The following is a 16,310-nucleotide window of genomic DNA, read 5'->3' on the forward strand; positions in this document are numbered from 1 at the left end:
AGTCAAGGTATATCGATTTAGGTTTTCCACTGTGTAGCTTTAAAAATGGATGGGAGAGAATCCTTGAACTGAAATTAACCTTGACTCTGTCTTCTCAGCACAAACCACTCACAACTAGGAGAGACTGGCTGGACAAAGTAAAGCAGAGGAAGACTGCTGTGGAGGCAAGTAACAAAAGAAAGCAGGATCACCGCAAGCTGATTCCAGCTATCAATATTGATGTTAAATCACACCTGTCATTAAAATTTAAAAGCAGTACTACTCTGACTTTAGATAAGCAACAGAAATGGTTATTTTTTCTTAATCTGTTAAGAAAGATTTATTTCTGCTTGTAGCACTTAAGGTTTTCTTGATTACTAGTATCTCAGTACTTTCATCCAAGAACAACATTAATTGAAAGCACACACCTGTACTAACAGGAGGCTTAAAGGGTTTTGATTTGGACCACACCCAGATGTGTCCCAAGCGCCAGTGCTCCCTTCTACGCCTGCTGCTCACTTGGACACCAACTGACTCCTTCCAGCTTTCTCCACCGTTACAACTCCCACTGCTAACAAAACTGAATTTTGCTAGAAAGCTATAAGCCATTAATATAAAAATCACTTTAACCCTACATTAAAAAAAAAAAAAGTCTACATCTGCAACTAAAGCAGCAGTCCTGATCTTCCCCATGCCTGCAGCTGCTCCCTTCCAGGCAGAACTAAAATTAGTGCAGCTGTCCAAGGAGCCAGATACTTTTCAGCTTGATCAGTTCCCTAACCAAGCAAAAATCTTTAGCTTTCAGTTTAAATCAGTTCCTTCATCCAGGGAACTGGCTGCTGAAAGCACTTAAGCATGCACACCGTGAAGAAGTAACTGATACTACTTCATTCAATAGCAATGCAGACCCCTGTTTAACTAAAATGACCATACAAAGTCACCAGGATAAAGGTTAAATTTTACCCATGCACTTAACTTCCCTGTTTGCTAGAACCAAATTTAGCCTTTTTTGACCACCATACTGTCTGAAATATAAATTATCACTTTTTTTCCCCGTATCAAGAAAATATGCTATTATTCTAAATTAGGATTTCACATAACACCTTACATGAATGTTAAGGCATCTATTGTCCCTTTATGCTACAGAGAATGAATAAAATACTTATACTTGAAATTAGTATTGGTTGGTACCTTGCAGATTCATTTAAGTATATTTGTAGGTGCCTTCAGGTTAAGAGGTACACTTAAGGCTCACATATACAAACAGTAAAAACGGAGTAAAATTACAGCACAAACGAAAAGGCAATAGGAACAGAAAAAACTCTTAAGTTTTCCAATTTCATAACATTTCAACAGTTAATAGATAATTTCTGTCTTCTTCTACCAAATGATATAATACTTCTTAAGATGGCTTAAATATTTAGTTTCATCCAATTCATACAAGCAGGAAGAATTATAAGAATTTTGAAAGCACAAGTAAACACACTAGAAAATACTATTTTAAAGTTTTCCAAATAAATCAAGATGTAAGTTTAAAACATTAACGCAGTGTATTGTAGAAAAAAATCAGGGTGGCAAGGTGCTCTACTCACGGCACTTGCCTATTCAGTTATATTTAATAAAGCTCTTCACAGTGCTGTAAAGCTTTTTATATGCCAAATTTTCAGCAGCCCCAAAATTCGACAGTGTACTAAAACCAAACTTTATTAGAAAGATTACAGCAGTCATGGATGATACCCTGTCCAATCACTGTAAGATGTTAACAGTTTGGTAAAAGAACAATTAACAAATTTATTTTCTTTTTTAAACCATGCTGTTTCTTTTTTTCAAACTTGTCCTGAAGAGGATGTCTCTCTCTGTCTTTTTGATTTGTAAATAACTAGGTGATGAAACTCAAACTGTCTGCTGAACTAATTGGTTTGGAACTTAAGGTACACCAGTACCAAAAAAACACCCTAAAACCAAATATGCAGATATACAACTAAGATGTGGTAACACATCTACAAGCTGCAAGATGATTCAAAAAATATGACAAATCCTTACAACTGCTTCAGAAGTCTTACCTTGCTGTCTAGACTTTTCATGGTTAACAAATCTAGAGTTTTTAAGGAATGGCCTGTAGGTGAGATGAAATAGAGGCAGGCATGGATGCGAGTATCATGGTAGCTAAATAAAGAACGTTTAATTTTCAGTTCCTCCTGGAGATAGGCTTCAAATTGGGCATCTATATAATCCACTATTGGCTGGTAGCTGCAAGAAATAAAATAAAATTTAGCAATCAGATATTACTTTACAATTCAACAGCATGCCTATATATCTACATAATATATCAGAAAATTAAATGTACCGAGTGATCCTAATTTCTGAGAGACTACTCAAAAATTAATTGTGTGCCTAATATATTATCTATATTCTCTAGCTACTACTAGTGAAAAAAAAGCTATGTAAAGTTACTTTTGCTTATAATCAATCTTACCAAGTGATGTATTATAAACTTCATCAATCAAACTGTGCAACTGCAGAACTCTTAGGTACAGGAAAGGTACAAGAAACTTTAGACACAATACAAGAAAAGAAAGAACATGCAATTACCAGTACCAAGAAATAGGACTTCCAGTATCTTCTGAAGATGAAGTACTGTACATGAGAGAGCTCTTAATAAACAAAAATTGAAAAGGAGGAATGTGAGAGAAGAATGAAAATCTGATTTGCAATATAAGTACAGTTTAAGTAAACTTTATCCTATTTAAAACATGATTGTAATCTGCTTTCAAAAAGAAAGCGTTGCTGGACATACAAGCAGCATGCCCTCACTTCTGCTGCTACAAAAAGTTTGTAAACCAGAACAAATGTGATCAAAATTCAAAAGTAGTTGTGGTATCCAAAATTAATAAAGAAGGGTTAAAAGGCAGCTTCCTGCAATATAACACACATCAACACCAGTATCTATGCTAGTATCTACTTACATCACATTCATCCAAGTCTCTAGCAGTAGCTATTTTCCTTACCATATCATAGGATAGAGATCTCATGACAATCATAACATGGCTCTCTAACTTTCACTTATAATAACCACTGTTTAGGCACTCATATAGCACAAAGGACTGCTAGAATTCATTACAAATAAGGTGAAAGAAACAAAATTTGCTGAGGTGCAGTTCAATATTTTAAAATCTTCAATTCATAAAAGCAGAGACTCAAAAACAAGTTCTGAAAAAAAAATTGCATTGTACTTCTGTATTTTTTAGTTAAGCTGTTCAACATAAAAACAAACACCTTCAGGAATCCATGTAATGTTCCTTACAGTCTGATGTCTTTAATATGCTCCAATAATTTTTAAAAAACACTATATTCTGTATAATGTGCTGTACCTCATAGCCTATTTGGTTGTTTAAATAGTACCCCCGTAGGCCTTCTCCCTTCCACCCCAAAAGAAATTCTAGTCATTATTGCATGTTTTATTTACACATATTTATAAAATATTGTATCATAAAGAGGGGGCAGAGTTCAGCTGATTTCTCAAACTGTTTCCTAGACAAGAAGAAAAACATGCCTGCTTTGGTGCACAGAGAAAACAGTTAACCAAGTATTTGAATGTACTTAAGAAAAATATTTACTACAAAGGAAGGAGAAAACTCACACTGGAATTGAAGACCAAGACTTCTGCTCACCATGGAAACAAGACAACACTTACCTATCTTCTTTGTTTATCTGGTCACCAAAGCCCACGGTATTTACAACGGTTAGTTTCAAACGAACATTGCTTTCCTGGAGTTCGTATGTCTGGGCTCTAAGTCTTACGTTTGGCTGAAAATGAGTTGACACAGGGTCATCAAAACTGGTGTTAAACAGACTGTCTATTAAGGTCGACTTCCCAGTTCCAGTTTCTCCTAAAGTTAAACAGAAGGGGTGAGGTAGAAATTTTGCACATCAAATGCCTGCTAAGTATATAAAGTGTTATTGCAACAGCTTGACAAATTTATCAAAAAATTGACAACTAATTTCTTTGAACAGAACAGTTGCCTGCATTCCCTCTTTTACAATGAGCACTAAGTATCTTTTGTTAAATTTTTATCCGACATGCAGAGGATAGGTACTACTTACCTACTGACGAGGAATAAGCAGAATGACCCCGACACTTTAGTTTTTTTAAAAGTGCAAACAAATATCCATCTGAATTCAAAACGCTAAGCAGTTGTGAAACCACAGGGTTGAACACCCAGTTTTTATGAAGACGGGTGAAATACCAGAACAAGCACTTGGTTAAGTACAGAAATATGTCAGTATCACCACCTTGGATTTTAGGACTTCCTGATCTAAAACTCTGTTATGGTAAAAATTGAGTGTAGCCCAGTTTACTCAAAAGAATCCAAGAAGCTGCCCATAAATCAGAAAGTAGATGGTTTCTATTTTTAACATTCTGGGTCTTCACATTGTTTATGAAAATACTAACTATAAAAACAAAGGATTGATACAAATGAGCAAAGTTGGGGCAAGGGTGGAATTATAGCTCACGTTTAATATTAAAGAAAAAGCCGAATATTGCAAATGAATTTAAATTTCAGTCACTTCCTTAGGAGAGAGATAGTTTACAACCAAAACCCTAAAAACTCCATATATTACTTACCAATACAAAGAATGTTGAAGCAGAAGCCCTGCTTGATGGATTTGTTAACCAGCTGATCAGGTAAACTATCAAAACCAACATGACCAGACAAGGATAAGGATCGACAGCCATCATTTTGCTATTAAATAAAATAAAATATTGAAAAATGTATTAGCAAAGTGAGCTGCAAAGCAATTAGTAAGGGCAACAAAAGAACTCTGATAGTAAGCTAGAACTCATTCCTTATAATTTACAAGGAACCAACAAAAGCAAAAGTCCAGGAAAAAAAAAAAAAAGTAAAATCAGCTTTATCCTGTGACTTGAGAAAATACTCAGGCCTACTTCACATGGTGGCTATTTGCACTGTAAAAATGAAGACAATGTTATAGAAACAAACAAACATGAATGAAATAAAGCAGATAAGCCCAGCTAAAAATGTAAATTGAAAGCCATAAACAGAGTAGTAGGTCATAGGTGATTTGCTCTTAGAAATGAAGAAAAAAGCATTTTAAAACGACTTAGTAGGCAGATTTCAAAAAAGAGACCATAATCACAGGAAGGCATATGTTAACTACATTCTGCGTAGCTGGAACGGCAATTATTATTTATATAAAATAATACCTTACCTACACACCAGAACCCTAATATATATTATTAGAAATGTCTAGAGGAGCACAGTCAGGTTAAAATGTTAGGAATCCTGCATCACAACACCAAGGCATTGCCCATACAAAAAATACCTAAGATTAAAAGGAAGTATCTTGGTTCATACACACGAACTGTGTTTTTAAAGAAACATTCTGTATCAAATCTGTAAAAAGCGACAGGTCCATGCTATTCTGTCTCTTCTGTTTCCAATCCACATGCCATTAACGGTTCCTGGAAACACGTACATAGCCAACAGCAGAAACATTTTCATTTAATACTTACAAGCCCCCCAAAAATGCCACCTTTTATAATAGGTATGCATCAAAAGTTTCAAACTTCTTGTTCCTAAAGGATGTGGACATCGCAGTAAATAGTTACCCTCTTGTTTTGCACAGGACTTCTCGTCTGGGACAACTGAGTGCACTAGCTCTGATTTCAGACCGATATGGCCAGATAACTCCATTTAGACTAATACAATGATGAAAAATATGGGTAAGCAAAGTGTGAGATTTAAAGAGAAAAAAAATAAACATTCATTCAAAGCATGTCTGAACATGAAATTCCACAACGTATTCTACTATAATGAAATTACTATTAAAAGGGGCAGAGAAATGTTGATGACTGCAGCATCTTAATCATTTAAAGACAAGTGTCCAAGACAAGCCAAGAACATACAGAGTGACAGACAGGGAGCAACTACACTTACACAGTCTAACACTCAAATAACCTCTGTCACCACCAAAATAAGCTCTCCTAAAGCAAACCATTAGGTCTCCACACCCAAAGAAAGCACAAGAGGCTCAGCATAACTGTAGAAGGGAGGCCTTTCATCTGCGGTCACTAGCCCAAATCCAAATTCTGCTGGGCTACCCTCAAAATCACTGCCTAATCATTTGTTACCCTCAAAAAAAAAAAAAAAAAAGGCAGGAAAATTTGACTTTGATTCAAGTCCATTTGAATTTCCATGGGCAAACCAACAAAACCCACAACCTTACTGACCATTTCCGAAGGTCATTAGAAATACTGCATAATACACGAGGACAGGATTAAAAATTGTGTAGACTGAGAAAACCAGTATTACAGCTGTGTCTGCTGTACTGGCTAGGTGGGAAAACAGATGGCAGGAGTCCTCATAGCCATTGCCTCCATAAATTTCATTTTCAAAAGGAAGAAAGAGATTAATTGCAATCTAGCAATTCTGCACAAATGTATCGTTTTCTGGGAATGAAACTAAAAAATAATTAGTTATTCCACTATTATATTGGTTGTTTATCACAAAATTTGACAAACATTTCTGTGAAACAGAGGACAAAGGGAAATAATAAAGATGCAAAGCAAGGTGCCTTCTCTGTGCTGAGCTTAGAAAACTATGGCTGTGTTTATAACAACAATATGGCTGTATCACTATTTAAAAAATCATATCAGAAGTCTAAGATGGTTAATTTATTTGTATTTCCGAGTTCCTCCCTAAGATAATTCTTATGGATATGTATTTCAGTCAGGAAAGTGAGTAACAATTTTTGCAATAGGTAGTGATGCATTTGTCGACATATTCTGAGCCATCTCAAATTCAGTATTTTAAAAATACCATTTTTTCATCTTTCTTCACTACACGTAAGTTAATTTAATGACACCACACAGGAGTGACAATGAAAACTGTTTTTCTGGAAATGTAAATATACAGAAATATATTGCAAGTACTGTGTCGTTTCAGACGAAACCTTGACACCAGACAGAAAAGCCCTGGTAAGCTGTAAAAGTGGATTACAGCACCCAGAGCTTAGAAGAACTTCCCCGACACAACAGCAGAGTTTTAGACTGTCTCCAGCCCTGGCCTAGGGGAGGGAGGCAAGTCAGCCATGTCATCTTCACTCCGTACACGGGGCAAAGCTGTTAGCTGGGATGATAAAGTAAGGCCGCAAGAACACGAAGCTCATTCACCCCACTTGCAGCACCTTCATGACGAGATCACTCTTCCCAGTTCTTTCTGCCAGAGGTAATGACTTGGTAAACCAACAAACCACCGCCAACACCTCCACCCCAAACCTCGCGCATCCCCAACTCTGTATGGCCTGACAACGAGAACGTCAGCAGGAGAAGGTACATAACCAGCTACGTAACTGCAGGAATTTCAAGCAGGGGAGAGTATTACTTATATCCGTCATGAGAACGTGCTTAAATGTCTTGCTATAGTGTTCACATTTTAAAGAGAAGATTGACAAGCTGAAGGAGGATCAGAAAAGGAAAAGTCACGGTCTATGAAAATCACTTCTGCAGACAGGCGGTAAGAAGTATAGCCTATTTAAGTCGTTCCAAAAAAGTGGGCAGAGTTGACTTGATTATAATGCCTGCAATGAGGATATTTCTGGCAGGATGCACACACAAAAAAAAACCCACTATATTAATAGTAAAATTTGAAGAAAAGCTAGAAACAAAGATTCAGATTCTATTTCTATTTTAAAATGTTTACTTTTTTAGGGATTTTAACTGCTCCTAAAGTGTTCACATAGCTGTCCTAAGACAACTGATTTTCCAGGAACCAGTTTCACCAAAAATGTCCCAGTAAAAGCTTTTAATTTAGACTGTTAAACTTCCGAGAAATACTGTGTAGTTCAATTAAGCCAAAGCCTCAGCCACACCGATATAGAAGACTGTATCCTTGCACGGTTATACGTCCCTTCTCCACGTGGCAAACATGACAGCATTAAGGCCTACGGTCCTGATTTGCAGACCTGCCTCCCCCCGAGCTCTTATTAAAAAAATAAATAAATAAATAAAAAACTGGGTCTCGGACTATATATAAGTCTCCTAAATAAGCCTCCTGCAGAACCAGACTCGCAACCCAAGCAAATAATCATCAGCAAAGACCACTGAAAAGCACCCTCTGAAGCTTGAGGGAAAACAGAAGTAGATGCCGGCCAGCCGGGCCCGTAACACCACACGGGCGGACGGCACGTGGAGGCAGAAGACAACATCAGCGTGCCCACGGGCACCCCAGACACAGCTCTTTCAGTGCCCCGTGTTCCCCACTACAACAAACAGCTGTGGGCATTCATTAAACCAGGGAATCGCACTACTCCAGTATAAACAACTATTTCCCTAATATCGTTATGTTTAACCCAATAAATATTAATGTCACTACTGCCTCGAAATGGAGGGTTTTTTTTCCTACTCAAAATTATTTTCCATTTTTGGGTGGTCAAAACCTAAAATGTAGATGCATGGTGCACGCATGCATACTGATGATATCTCGCTATTCAGATACATGCATGAAGAAGAGAACTGATGGGATGAGTAGAGGGAACTGAAAGGAAACCTTGGCAAAATAACACAGAAGGAAGGGAACCAAAAACATATGGGAGGCAGAAAAATACAGAAGGAAAAGTCTATGAAGATGCAGAATAAGAAAGGAAATACATTAAAATCATGTAGAATTAATACATTGGCCTATTCTATAAAACAAAAAGCGACACATAGGAATCAAGTATGAAACAACACATTCCAAAAACATTCCATAGGAAATAAAGAAGTAATGGCCAAAAGACGCTTCAATGAAAACTCATTTGACAAATTTAACTCAAAGTTATCAAGTAATTTATTCAATATGACAGAAACTGTAGCCAGTTTTTAGGGATTGGTCCAAAACACCACGAGCTCAGAATTCTTCCAGCAGCTCTTGCAAATGACTTTTTACATGGTATTCTGGTGTACCTACAATTTTCTTTTTCTAACCCACTTCAACACACAAGACAGCTTATGTTGCCTTAAATCATAGGTTGCCACAGCATTTCCTTGATGCACACATATATAATATGTCTGATTCTATATATATGTATGTATATATGGAAATATCTTAGAAGGAACCTTAAAGAAAAAAAAAAAAGTGACATTTTTGCCCTAAGCTTCTGTCTGAAAAGACTTGAGGCAGTGCAGAATCTCCACAAATGCCCTGAAATCCCCCAGGCCAGGTAGAGGAAAAAGTTGTAGCCCCCTCAGCAGAGAACAGGAGGCACAGCGTGCAGGCTGTTACTGGAGAGAACTGCTGGACTGTATTTTAAGGTATTTAGGAACAAACAAGCAAAAATGCAGAAATACCTTGCTCATTTTTCAGTTATGAGGAGGTGATTTCACAGACAGCAACGTATGCATTTGCAAACACCACAAAGGCCTCTCTTCACCAGCACATGATTGAGTAACCTGAAAATCCAGCACATGCCGTACCTGTTCCTCCTTTGCTGGAGGTAAGGAGAAAAACAAAGAAAGCGACCGAAATCTGCCGATGCCCTCTGAGATGACCGCAATAAGGCAAAATACTTAGCACTGACACCGTGACTGCTGTCACTTCTGAAGATTTATGCTGGTCTGGCTGTGCTGGCTCAACTGGGCGTGCTGCAGCTGTAGCACTGGGTTTCTCTCCCGGAGAGCAGCAATTCAGTCTGCACAAGAGCCACAGCCCTCGACCGCAGCCACCCTGATGCAGACCTTCCTTGTCCGCATGAGAAAGAAATGCTGGTCCTGGATGTGAGAATGGCAGCTGCTATCTGCAGGCATCTGACTGCAGCGAGGCCTTTTTTTTCGCCTCCTTTTTAATTAGTCAATGGCAAGCATTGTGTGCTGTTGTACGGCAGCAATAGCTGCCAGAACTTTCCCAGAAGTCAAAATTTCAAGAATTGGAAGTACTGAATGCTTGCATCTCAGACTTTGTGTAGCCTGATTGTAAATAGATTTACAGGGTAAGGTCATGCTGCATTCTGCGAGTGATTTTGCATTTCTTTTGTGAAAGGACTGAAAACAAAATCCTTCCCACAATACAGTAAGAAATGCTTTAACAATTACACAGCGTGTGTTAAACTAGAAAATCTTATTTGATGTCACTCTCCGTTACTTATAAATCTAGGACTAAATCACTCGCCTCCATTACAGACCTATCTTACACCTCTGGTTTTAGTTTTCTCTTCTGTGAAGCCTTCCATCTCCATGCGTCCCTCAGCAGATCTAGTGGACCCTCAAGCCCCACTCTCACTCACTTTAGCTTGTTTACCGCCTCTCTCCGCACTCTTCATGCAAACATTAATCAACAAAAACATTTTGTAATGTTTCTTAAACTTCGGCTCTTAGGCTTTTCTTCTTTCCAGTCTCCTACAAGAGCCAGCCCGTGAAGCAGTGACTCTCAATGTCTATATATATATGTACGCATGGAAAGAGAAAGCTACCATAAAGTTAATGCATCGCACTACATCATACTGCCACTCCAGAGGGTTTATCCATGCCTTAAAGACAGCATCTGTGAAATGCACCTCTCCAAGCAGGAGCTCGGATGTAAAACAATCTATACTCAACAGCCAAGTCCTGGGCAAGCGGGGGAACATGAACGAAGAAGCCCTTTCATTCCCCTGCTGAAGGTTAGCTGGAGCTCGGTGGATGGCTCTGACAATAGCAGGACAAATAATTCTTTCAGCACCAGGCACAAGGGTAGACCTGGTCCTCGTCCGGCCCCCGCTCCCACGTCGCCCCACAGGTTGTGTCGCGGAGAGCCAGGGCGAGAAACCAGCCGGGATGAGAGCTGCTCCAAGGAATGAAAACTTCCAAGGAGCGGGGGCCGTTCTCCATTTCTCCAGCTCCCACACAAGCTGTGCCGCGTACCCGAGGCGCAGCAGCACAGCACCGGGACGAAGCCAAGAACCACCCGAGACAGGTACTTCACCTGCCCACCACCAGAAAACGCAAGACCCGCTGGAAACCACTCTTCCTCCCCTGAACAACCCAAGTGCCCCTGCCCTTAGCGATACCTAGAACCGTTCTGCGCTGTCACCAGGCGGGCAGCACGGCAGCAGGCTCCATGCATAAATAAGCCCGTGTGTCTCGCCCAAAACGGGGACCGATGCTGCAGCCCCTGGAAGCCCCGGGGCCGACAGCTGTGCCACCACCGAGGTCCTTCAGCCCGCTTCCAGCCCTCTCCCCCCGGCAAATTCCGGCCGCGAAGCGGCGTGTCAGGGCTGCTCCCCCCCGGGCACCGCGGCGGGGACTTACCGGCTGCCGGCCGGCACGGGGGGCGGCCATGGCCGCCGGGGGGGGACGGAGGGAAGGGCGGCGAGGCGAGAGGGAGGGAAGGAGGGAGGCAGGGAAGGAGAGTAACCCCCTGCCGGGGCCGGGGCCGGGGCCGAGGGCGGGCGGCGCCCAACGGGCGGAGCGGCGGCCGGGGGGCGGAGGGGGAGAGCGGGCGGCTCCGTGGGGGAGCCCGCCCCGGTCCCTCCCGGCCGGAGGAGGGGCTCGGGCCGCCGGGGCTCCGCCGCGCCCTCAGCAGCAGCAGCAGCGGGAGGAGAAGGAGAAAGAGGAGAAGGATGGCGGTGGGGCGGCGGTGAGATGGCGGAGCCCGGCGAGCTGCGCCAGGAGGCGGTGGTGCGGTTCCTGCGGGAGCGGGGCGGGCGGGCGCGCAACGCGGAGCTGCTGGAGCATTTCGGCGGCTGGCTCAGCCCCGCCGAGCCCGGCCGCCGCGCCGCCGCCCGGCAGCGCTTCAAGGAGCTGGTCAACGCCGTGGCCACCGTCCGACCGGAGCCCGGCACCGGCGTCAAGTACGTGCACCTCCGCCGCCGCTTCTGCGAGCCGCAGCCCCCCGAGGGCGGCGCCGGGCGGCAGAGCCCGCCGCCCTCCCCGCGGGCAGGCGCCGGGCAGCCGCCGCCGCCTCCTCCTCCTCCTGCCGCTGCTCCTGCACCGGCGAGGGGGGATGAGGGGGAGGAGGAGGAGGCGGCGGGGGGCTCCCCCGGGGCGGCGGGGGGCTCCCCGGGGGGCCGCAGGAGCCTGCGGGAGGCGCCGCGGGGCGGCTCGCCCCAGCTGAAGCGCGGCGCCCTGCCCGCCGCAGCCCGCGGCCGCGACTCGGACAGCGGCTCGGTGGCCTCGTCGTCGGCCGAGGAGGAGGGGAGCGCGGCGGGGTCCGTGGCGCTGGACCCGCTGGAGCACGCGTGGATGCTGTCGGCCTCGGACGGGCGGTGGGAGAGCCTGGAGGGGCTGCTGAGCTGCGAGCCGGCGCTGTGCTGCAAGAGGGACTTCATCACCGGCTTCACGGCGCTGCACTGGGCGGCCAAGCACGGGCGGCAGGAGCTGCTGGCCACCCTGGTCAACTTCGCCCAGAGGCACCGGCTGCCCGTGGACATCAACGCCCGCACCAGCGGCGGGCACACGGCGCTGCACATCGCCGCCATGCACGGCCACACCGAGGTGGTGAAGCTCCTGGTGGGCGCCTACGACGCCGACGTGGACATCCGCGACTACAGCGGGCGCAAGGCCGCGCAGTACCTGCAGCAGGGCACCTCCGGGGACATGCGGAGCCTCGTGGGGGCACTGGACGAGGAGGAGGAAGAGGAGGACGAAGGGGCTGCCGGCAACGGGAGCGGGCGCTGGAGGCTCTCCAAGGTGTTGCCCTCCAACCTCATGAGCTACCGGCTCTCCCACCACCACCATCACCACAGCGCCGGGGAGGAAGCCGAGGGCACCGACGGGGCAGCGGTGCCAGGCAAGGGCAAGGAGATGACCAGGAAAGCCTCCGGCAGCGGGCGGATGAAGCCCCGGCTTAATAAGATCCGCTTCAGGACTCAGATCATCCACAACACGCCCTCCTTCCGCGGTGACACCGAGGAGGAAGAGCACGAGGAGAAATCCCTGAAAGCGTCGTTCAAGCTCAGGCCGAAGTCCAACGTCTTTGGATAGGGCCGGGGAGCAGGAGGTCGGGGAGGTGGGCGCACGGACCAGCGCGCCCCGGGGTGTAGCGTGGAAGGGGAGGCAGCTGCAGGCGAGGGCTCCTCTGGACTCGTGTGCTCTGCGGAGATGGGTCCCGAGCATCTTGCTTTAACCCTCAGTGCGGCGGGCCAGCAGGGCTCGGGTGGCTGCCAAGGAGGCAGCTGCCTCGACTGGGCCCTCGGTGCTGAAACGAGAGGCAGTCGGGTGCGTTGAGAAACGCTGGGGTGTCTGAAAGCTGTGCTCCTTTCTCTCTAAAGGCAGACTTCTGGATCAGAAACCTGTGTCTGTAAATCTAGGATTAGCGAGTTGACCGGGGGAAAGAAAAATGCAAATGCTCTACTCTTATATTATCAGCTGGTACTATAAACTCCTTACAACTTGCTGTGTAAGAACACCACCTCAGTAATACGCAAGTATATTTTAAGTTTCTTTTTAACAGCAATACCACCTGGCACAGCACAGACTTGGATACCTGAAGTGAGACCGTAGATAAGTTTCCTGTCAGAATCCAAGTTTCAGTCCAGCAAAGACCTGAGCCTGTGTTAACTTTGTGCGCTGAGAATTGCCTGATTTAACATTGTGAATATCAAAGGAAAAAAAAAAAAAAACATTGCAAGCAATGAACAAAGTTAACCATGTGCTGAGGTCTCTGCTGCCTGAGGTACTACTGAACTTGCTCATCACTGTTGTAATACTGATAGAAAATAACATGAGTGAAGAGTCTTTTATATAGTTGGTATCTCATGTTTTGTCTTAGGCAAAGCAGTTTTGTTTTAATCACTGTGAATTCTCAAGTGCCAGACCTAGCGCAGTTCCGTTTATTCAGTCTGGTCAAGTCTTGTTAATGTTTGTGTAACTGACTGCATTTAAAATCAGAAAATTGTGTTGTATGTGTTACATGTGAAACTCATTTTCTGTTAGAAAAGAGCACAGACACCATTGCATGCAATCTTCCTGAAGCTGATGTGGTCCCATAATGTAATAGGTACAGGTCTGTGTTTGCTAGAAACTTAGGTGCCAATCCCTTCAACTTACTTTGTGGAAAAATAGAAGGTAGGGAGAAAAAGGGGGAGAAGGGGTATAAGGTGAATAACCAGAACTCTGAAGCTTTATCCCCACTTATAATGCTCATTAAAAGCCAAATAATGACATATTTTAGTTAAGTGGCAGCAATGGTGTTTGAGTTCTTTTAAACTTGTATTTCTAGAGAAGTAATAAGTAAGGCGTTGAACATCGTGTCTGTCTGCTAAAGCTTTCCGAAACCTTGAATTTTGTTTCTCTGCTTTAAAGGTAGCAATTCCAGTGAAATCTAGAAGGCACTCCTTAAGAATGAGGTATTGAGCTGACCCTGAATCCTGAATGCTGCTCAAGGTAGAAGTCACCTGTGCTTAGATGTTAAGGTACTGCCAATTTCAAGGCAACGCTTGTCAGAGCATGTTTCAGGTTGGCTTCCTCAGAATGTTTGTGCGTGTCTGTCAGGTAAGGAATGGAAAGTAGGTAGACTTTGACTTGTTACAGTCCAAATCTGAGACACTGATTAAGTGCGTGCCACAAGCTCTAGAACACTTCACAGGGAAACTGCTGCTGGGAGTTGTGCACTTTCAAGGTAACAGCTGTCTGTAGCTGTTGCTGGTGGTTTACTTTATTTTAGAGACAGAGGAAGGGAGTGGTAGCAATTCATCAGTTTCAGGCTTCCCATGTACATGGATTACCAGTATCTGCACTTTGTGTCAAAACCTAATAAATGACAGTATTTGATAGGCATGCAAGCAACACTTAACTGTTTCTGGGAAAAGTTACATGGAACAAAAACTGAATCTGGAGAGGTGCTGGTCATTTTTTCATGCAAAAAGACTAAAAATTATACAGAGGTTCAGCTTTAGTTTATAAATTATAGCTATAATATAGATTTCATGTGCCTTCATTTTAGGTTGGTTGCTACAAATATGATGGATATCGTCAGTTTTGCAAAGCACTTGGTCTTTATATCTGTGGGACAGGACCAAAAATTTTTCCGCAGCCCTTCCTGTTTAAGCTGTCAACTCATAGAACAATTGGGTGTCTGAAAGGGGAAAAAAAAGTCATAGGTATTATTCTTCAGAGCTAATTCTTCTGTAACAGAGAGGAGAATTAAACACTTAAATTTTAAACTTCTTTCACTACAGAAGATAAATAGCTTTTTAGGCTTCTGCAAAAAGGTTTTCAATTGGACATGAGTCCTCTTCAACGTGGCGTCTCTAAATTGAGCACATTCCATTCAACTACTTCCAAATCTTATTACGGTAACTTTCTGCTTTTAGAGTTTATAATACTTTCATGTGAACTGTTGGTTCAAGTGTTTATCTCTTCATATGCAAATAGCAAAGAATTGCACAGAATTACTGAGACTTAGATAGCTGTTGGGGTTTGGGGAAATGAGTCGAGGACTTCCACGCCTTGGGATTTGGAATATAAAACCCTTTGGATTTTAAAAGACTACCTGGAACGTAGTTTTATCTTGCGTAATACAGTAGAACTTGGTAATTACTAAGAGAATTTGGCAAATGGTAAAAAGACACATCATTGTAACTCATTGTTTGAACTGTCAAAGTGAAACTGTTGGTCCACTCATATGGTCTCATCAGTTAGTGAGACTTCACTTTAATGGTCCAAAGGTCTTCGCAAGGTGGGGTGCGATGACACCAAGTCCAAACCCTAAAAAAAATGGTACTGTTGGTGTTAGAGATATTTTTGACAAATGGCTGTATAACCACTAGTGTATATTTGCGCTATGGGACTAAAGCACTTTGATTTCACATTATGACTTGTCACATTCCACACAGTTACTTTTTATAACATGAGCTAAAACTGAAGTTTTCGTTTGGAGATAGGAAAGACTTGATGCCCCATTTAAGAATATAGGTATAGGTCTAAAGGTACTCTTTAGTCAAATATTTTTGGATACACTGCCTAGAAAGATGTGAATTTGAAATAAAGTTGTATGGTACAGAAAACTGGAGCACTTACTGGTGTCTTTTTAATAGTACACTTGAAGTTCCTGAATGTGTTTGTTTACTTTCTGTGATAGTGTGTAAGGCAGCAAGACTGTAATGTAAACAGTTGATATCTTTTATTGTATCTTACGCTTGAAATATTTTAGAGGCCTGGAAGCCCGTCAGTTTTTATTAATACAGCTTTTTATGGGTGTCTTTCTCAATGGTTATGAGTTAAGAATCTGTAAATTTTAGTTTTACTGAAATAAAAAGAGCCCATGAATTGTTCATGCTTGGATCTGCTTTTGTATGCTACGTACTTAGGGACTGCTTGCATGTTGGCTGGTAAAGATACGCATTGTTTTGGATTT

General features: G+C 43.1%; 2 protein-coding genes across 8 annotated transcripts in view; one reads left to right on the top strand and one right to left on the bottom strand.

Annotated features, from left to right (window-relative positions):
* The window catches only part of SEPTIN10 (septin 10), a 29,405-nt gene extending 17,983 nt beyond the window's left edge, over positions 1-11,422 (bottom strand). For 3 of the 7 annotated variants that reach the window (XM_048077927.2, XM_048077926.2, XM_066985234.1), the window contains exons 1-4: positions 11,264-11,422; positions 4,607-4,724; positions 3,674-3,869; positions 2,043-2,229 (exon numbers count right to left, since the gene is read on the bottom strand). In XM_048077927.2, coding sequence (XP_047933884.2) covers positions 2,043-2,229; positions 3,674-3,869; positions 4,607-4,724; positions 11,264-11,293 — 531 coding nt within the window. In that variant the 5' untranslated portion in view covers positions 11,294-11,422. Of the gene's footprint in view, positions 1-2,042; positions 2,230-2,571; positions 2,634-3,673; positions 3,870-4,606; positions 4,725-11,263 lie in introns of those variants that run through there. The other 4 variants (XM_048077928.2, XM_066985228.1, XM_048077930.2 and 1 more) reach the window with 4 other exon arrangements.
* A 43-nt stretch (positions 11,423-11,465) lies between these two features.
* On the top strand, positions 11,466-16,229 carry SOWAHC (sosondowah ankyrin repeat domain family member C). Its single transcript, XM_066985243.1, has one exon. It carries the CDS (start codon positions 11,597-11,599, stop codon positions 12,935-12,937), a length of 1,341 nt encoding a protein of 446 aa, XP_066841344.1. The 5' UTR covers positions 11,466-11,596; the 3' UTR covers positions 12,938-16,229.
* Positions 16,230-16,310: the final 81 nt, after the last annotated feature.

The sequence above is a fragment of the Anser cygnoides genome, chromosome 1 (assembly GCF_040182565.1).
Source record: "Anser cygnoides isolate HZ-2024a breed goose chromosome 1, Taihu_goose_T2T_genome, whole genome shotgun sequence".
In the NCBI taxonomy this organism is placed as follows: domain Eukaryota; kingdom Metazoa; phylum Chordata; class Aves; order Anseriformes; family Anatidae; genus Anser; species Anser cygnoides.

What these genes read in the sequence shown, in the direction of transcription:
- SOWAHC (XM_066985243.1), top strand. Translation starts at nt 11,597, where the DNA reads ATGGCGGAGCCCGGCGAGCTGCGCCAGGAGGCGGTGGTGCGGTTCCTG.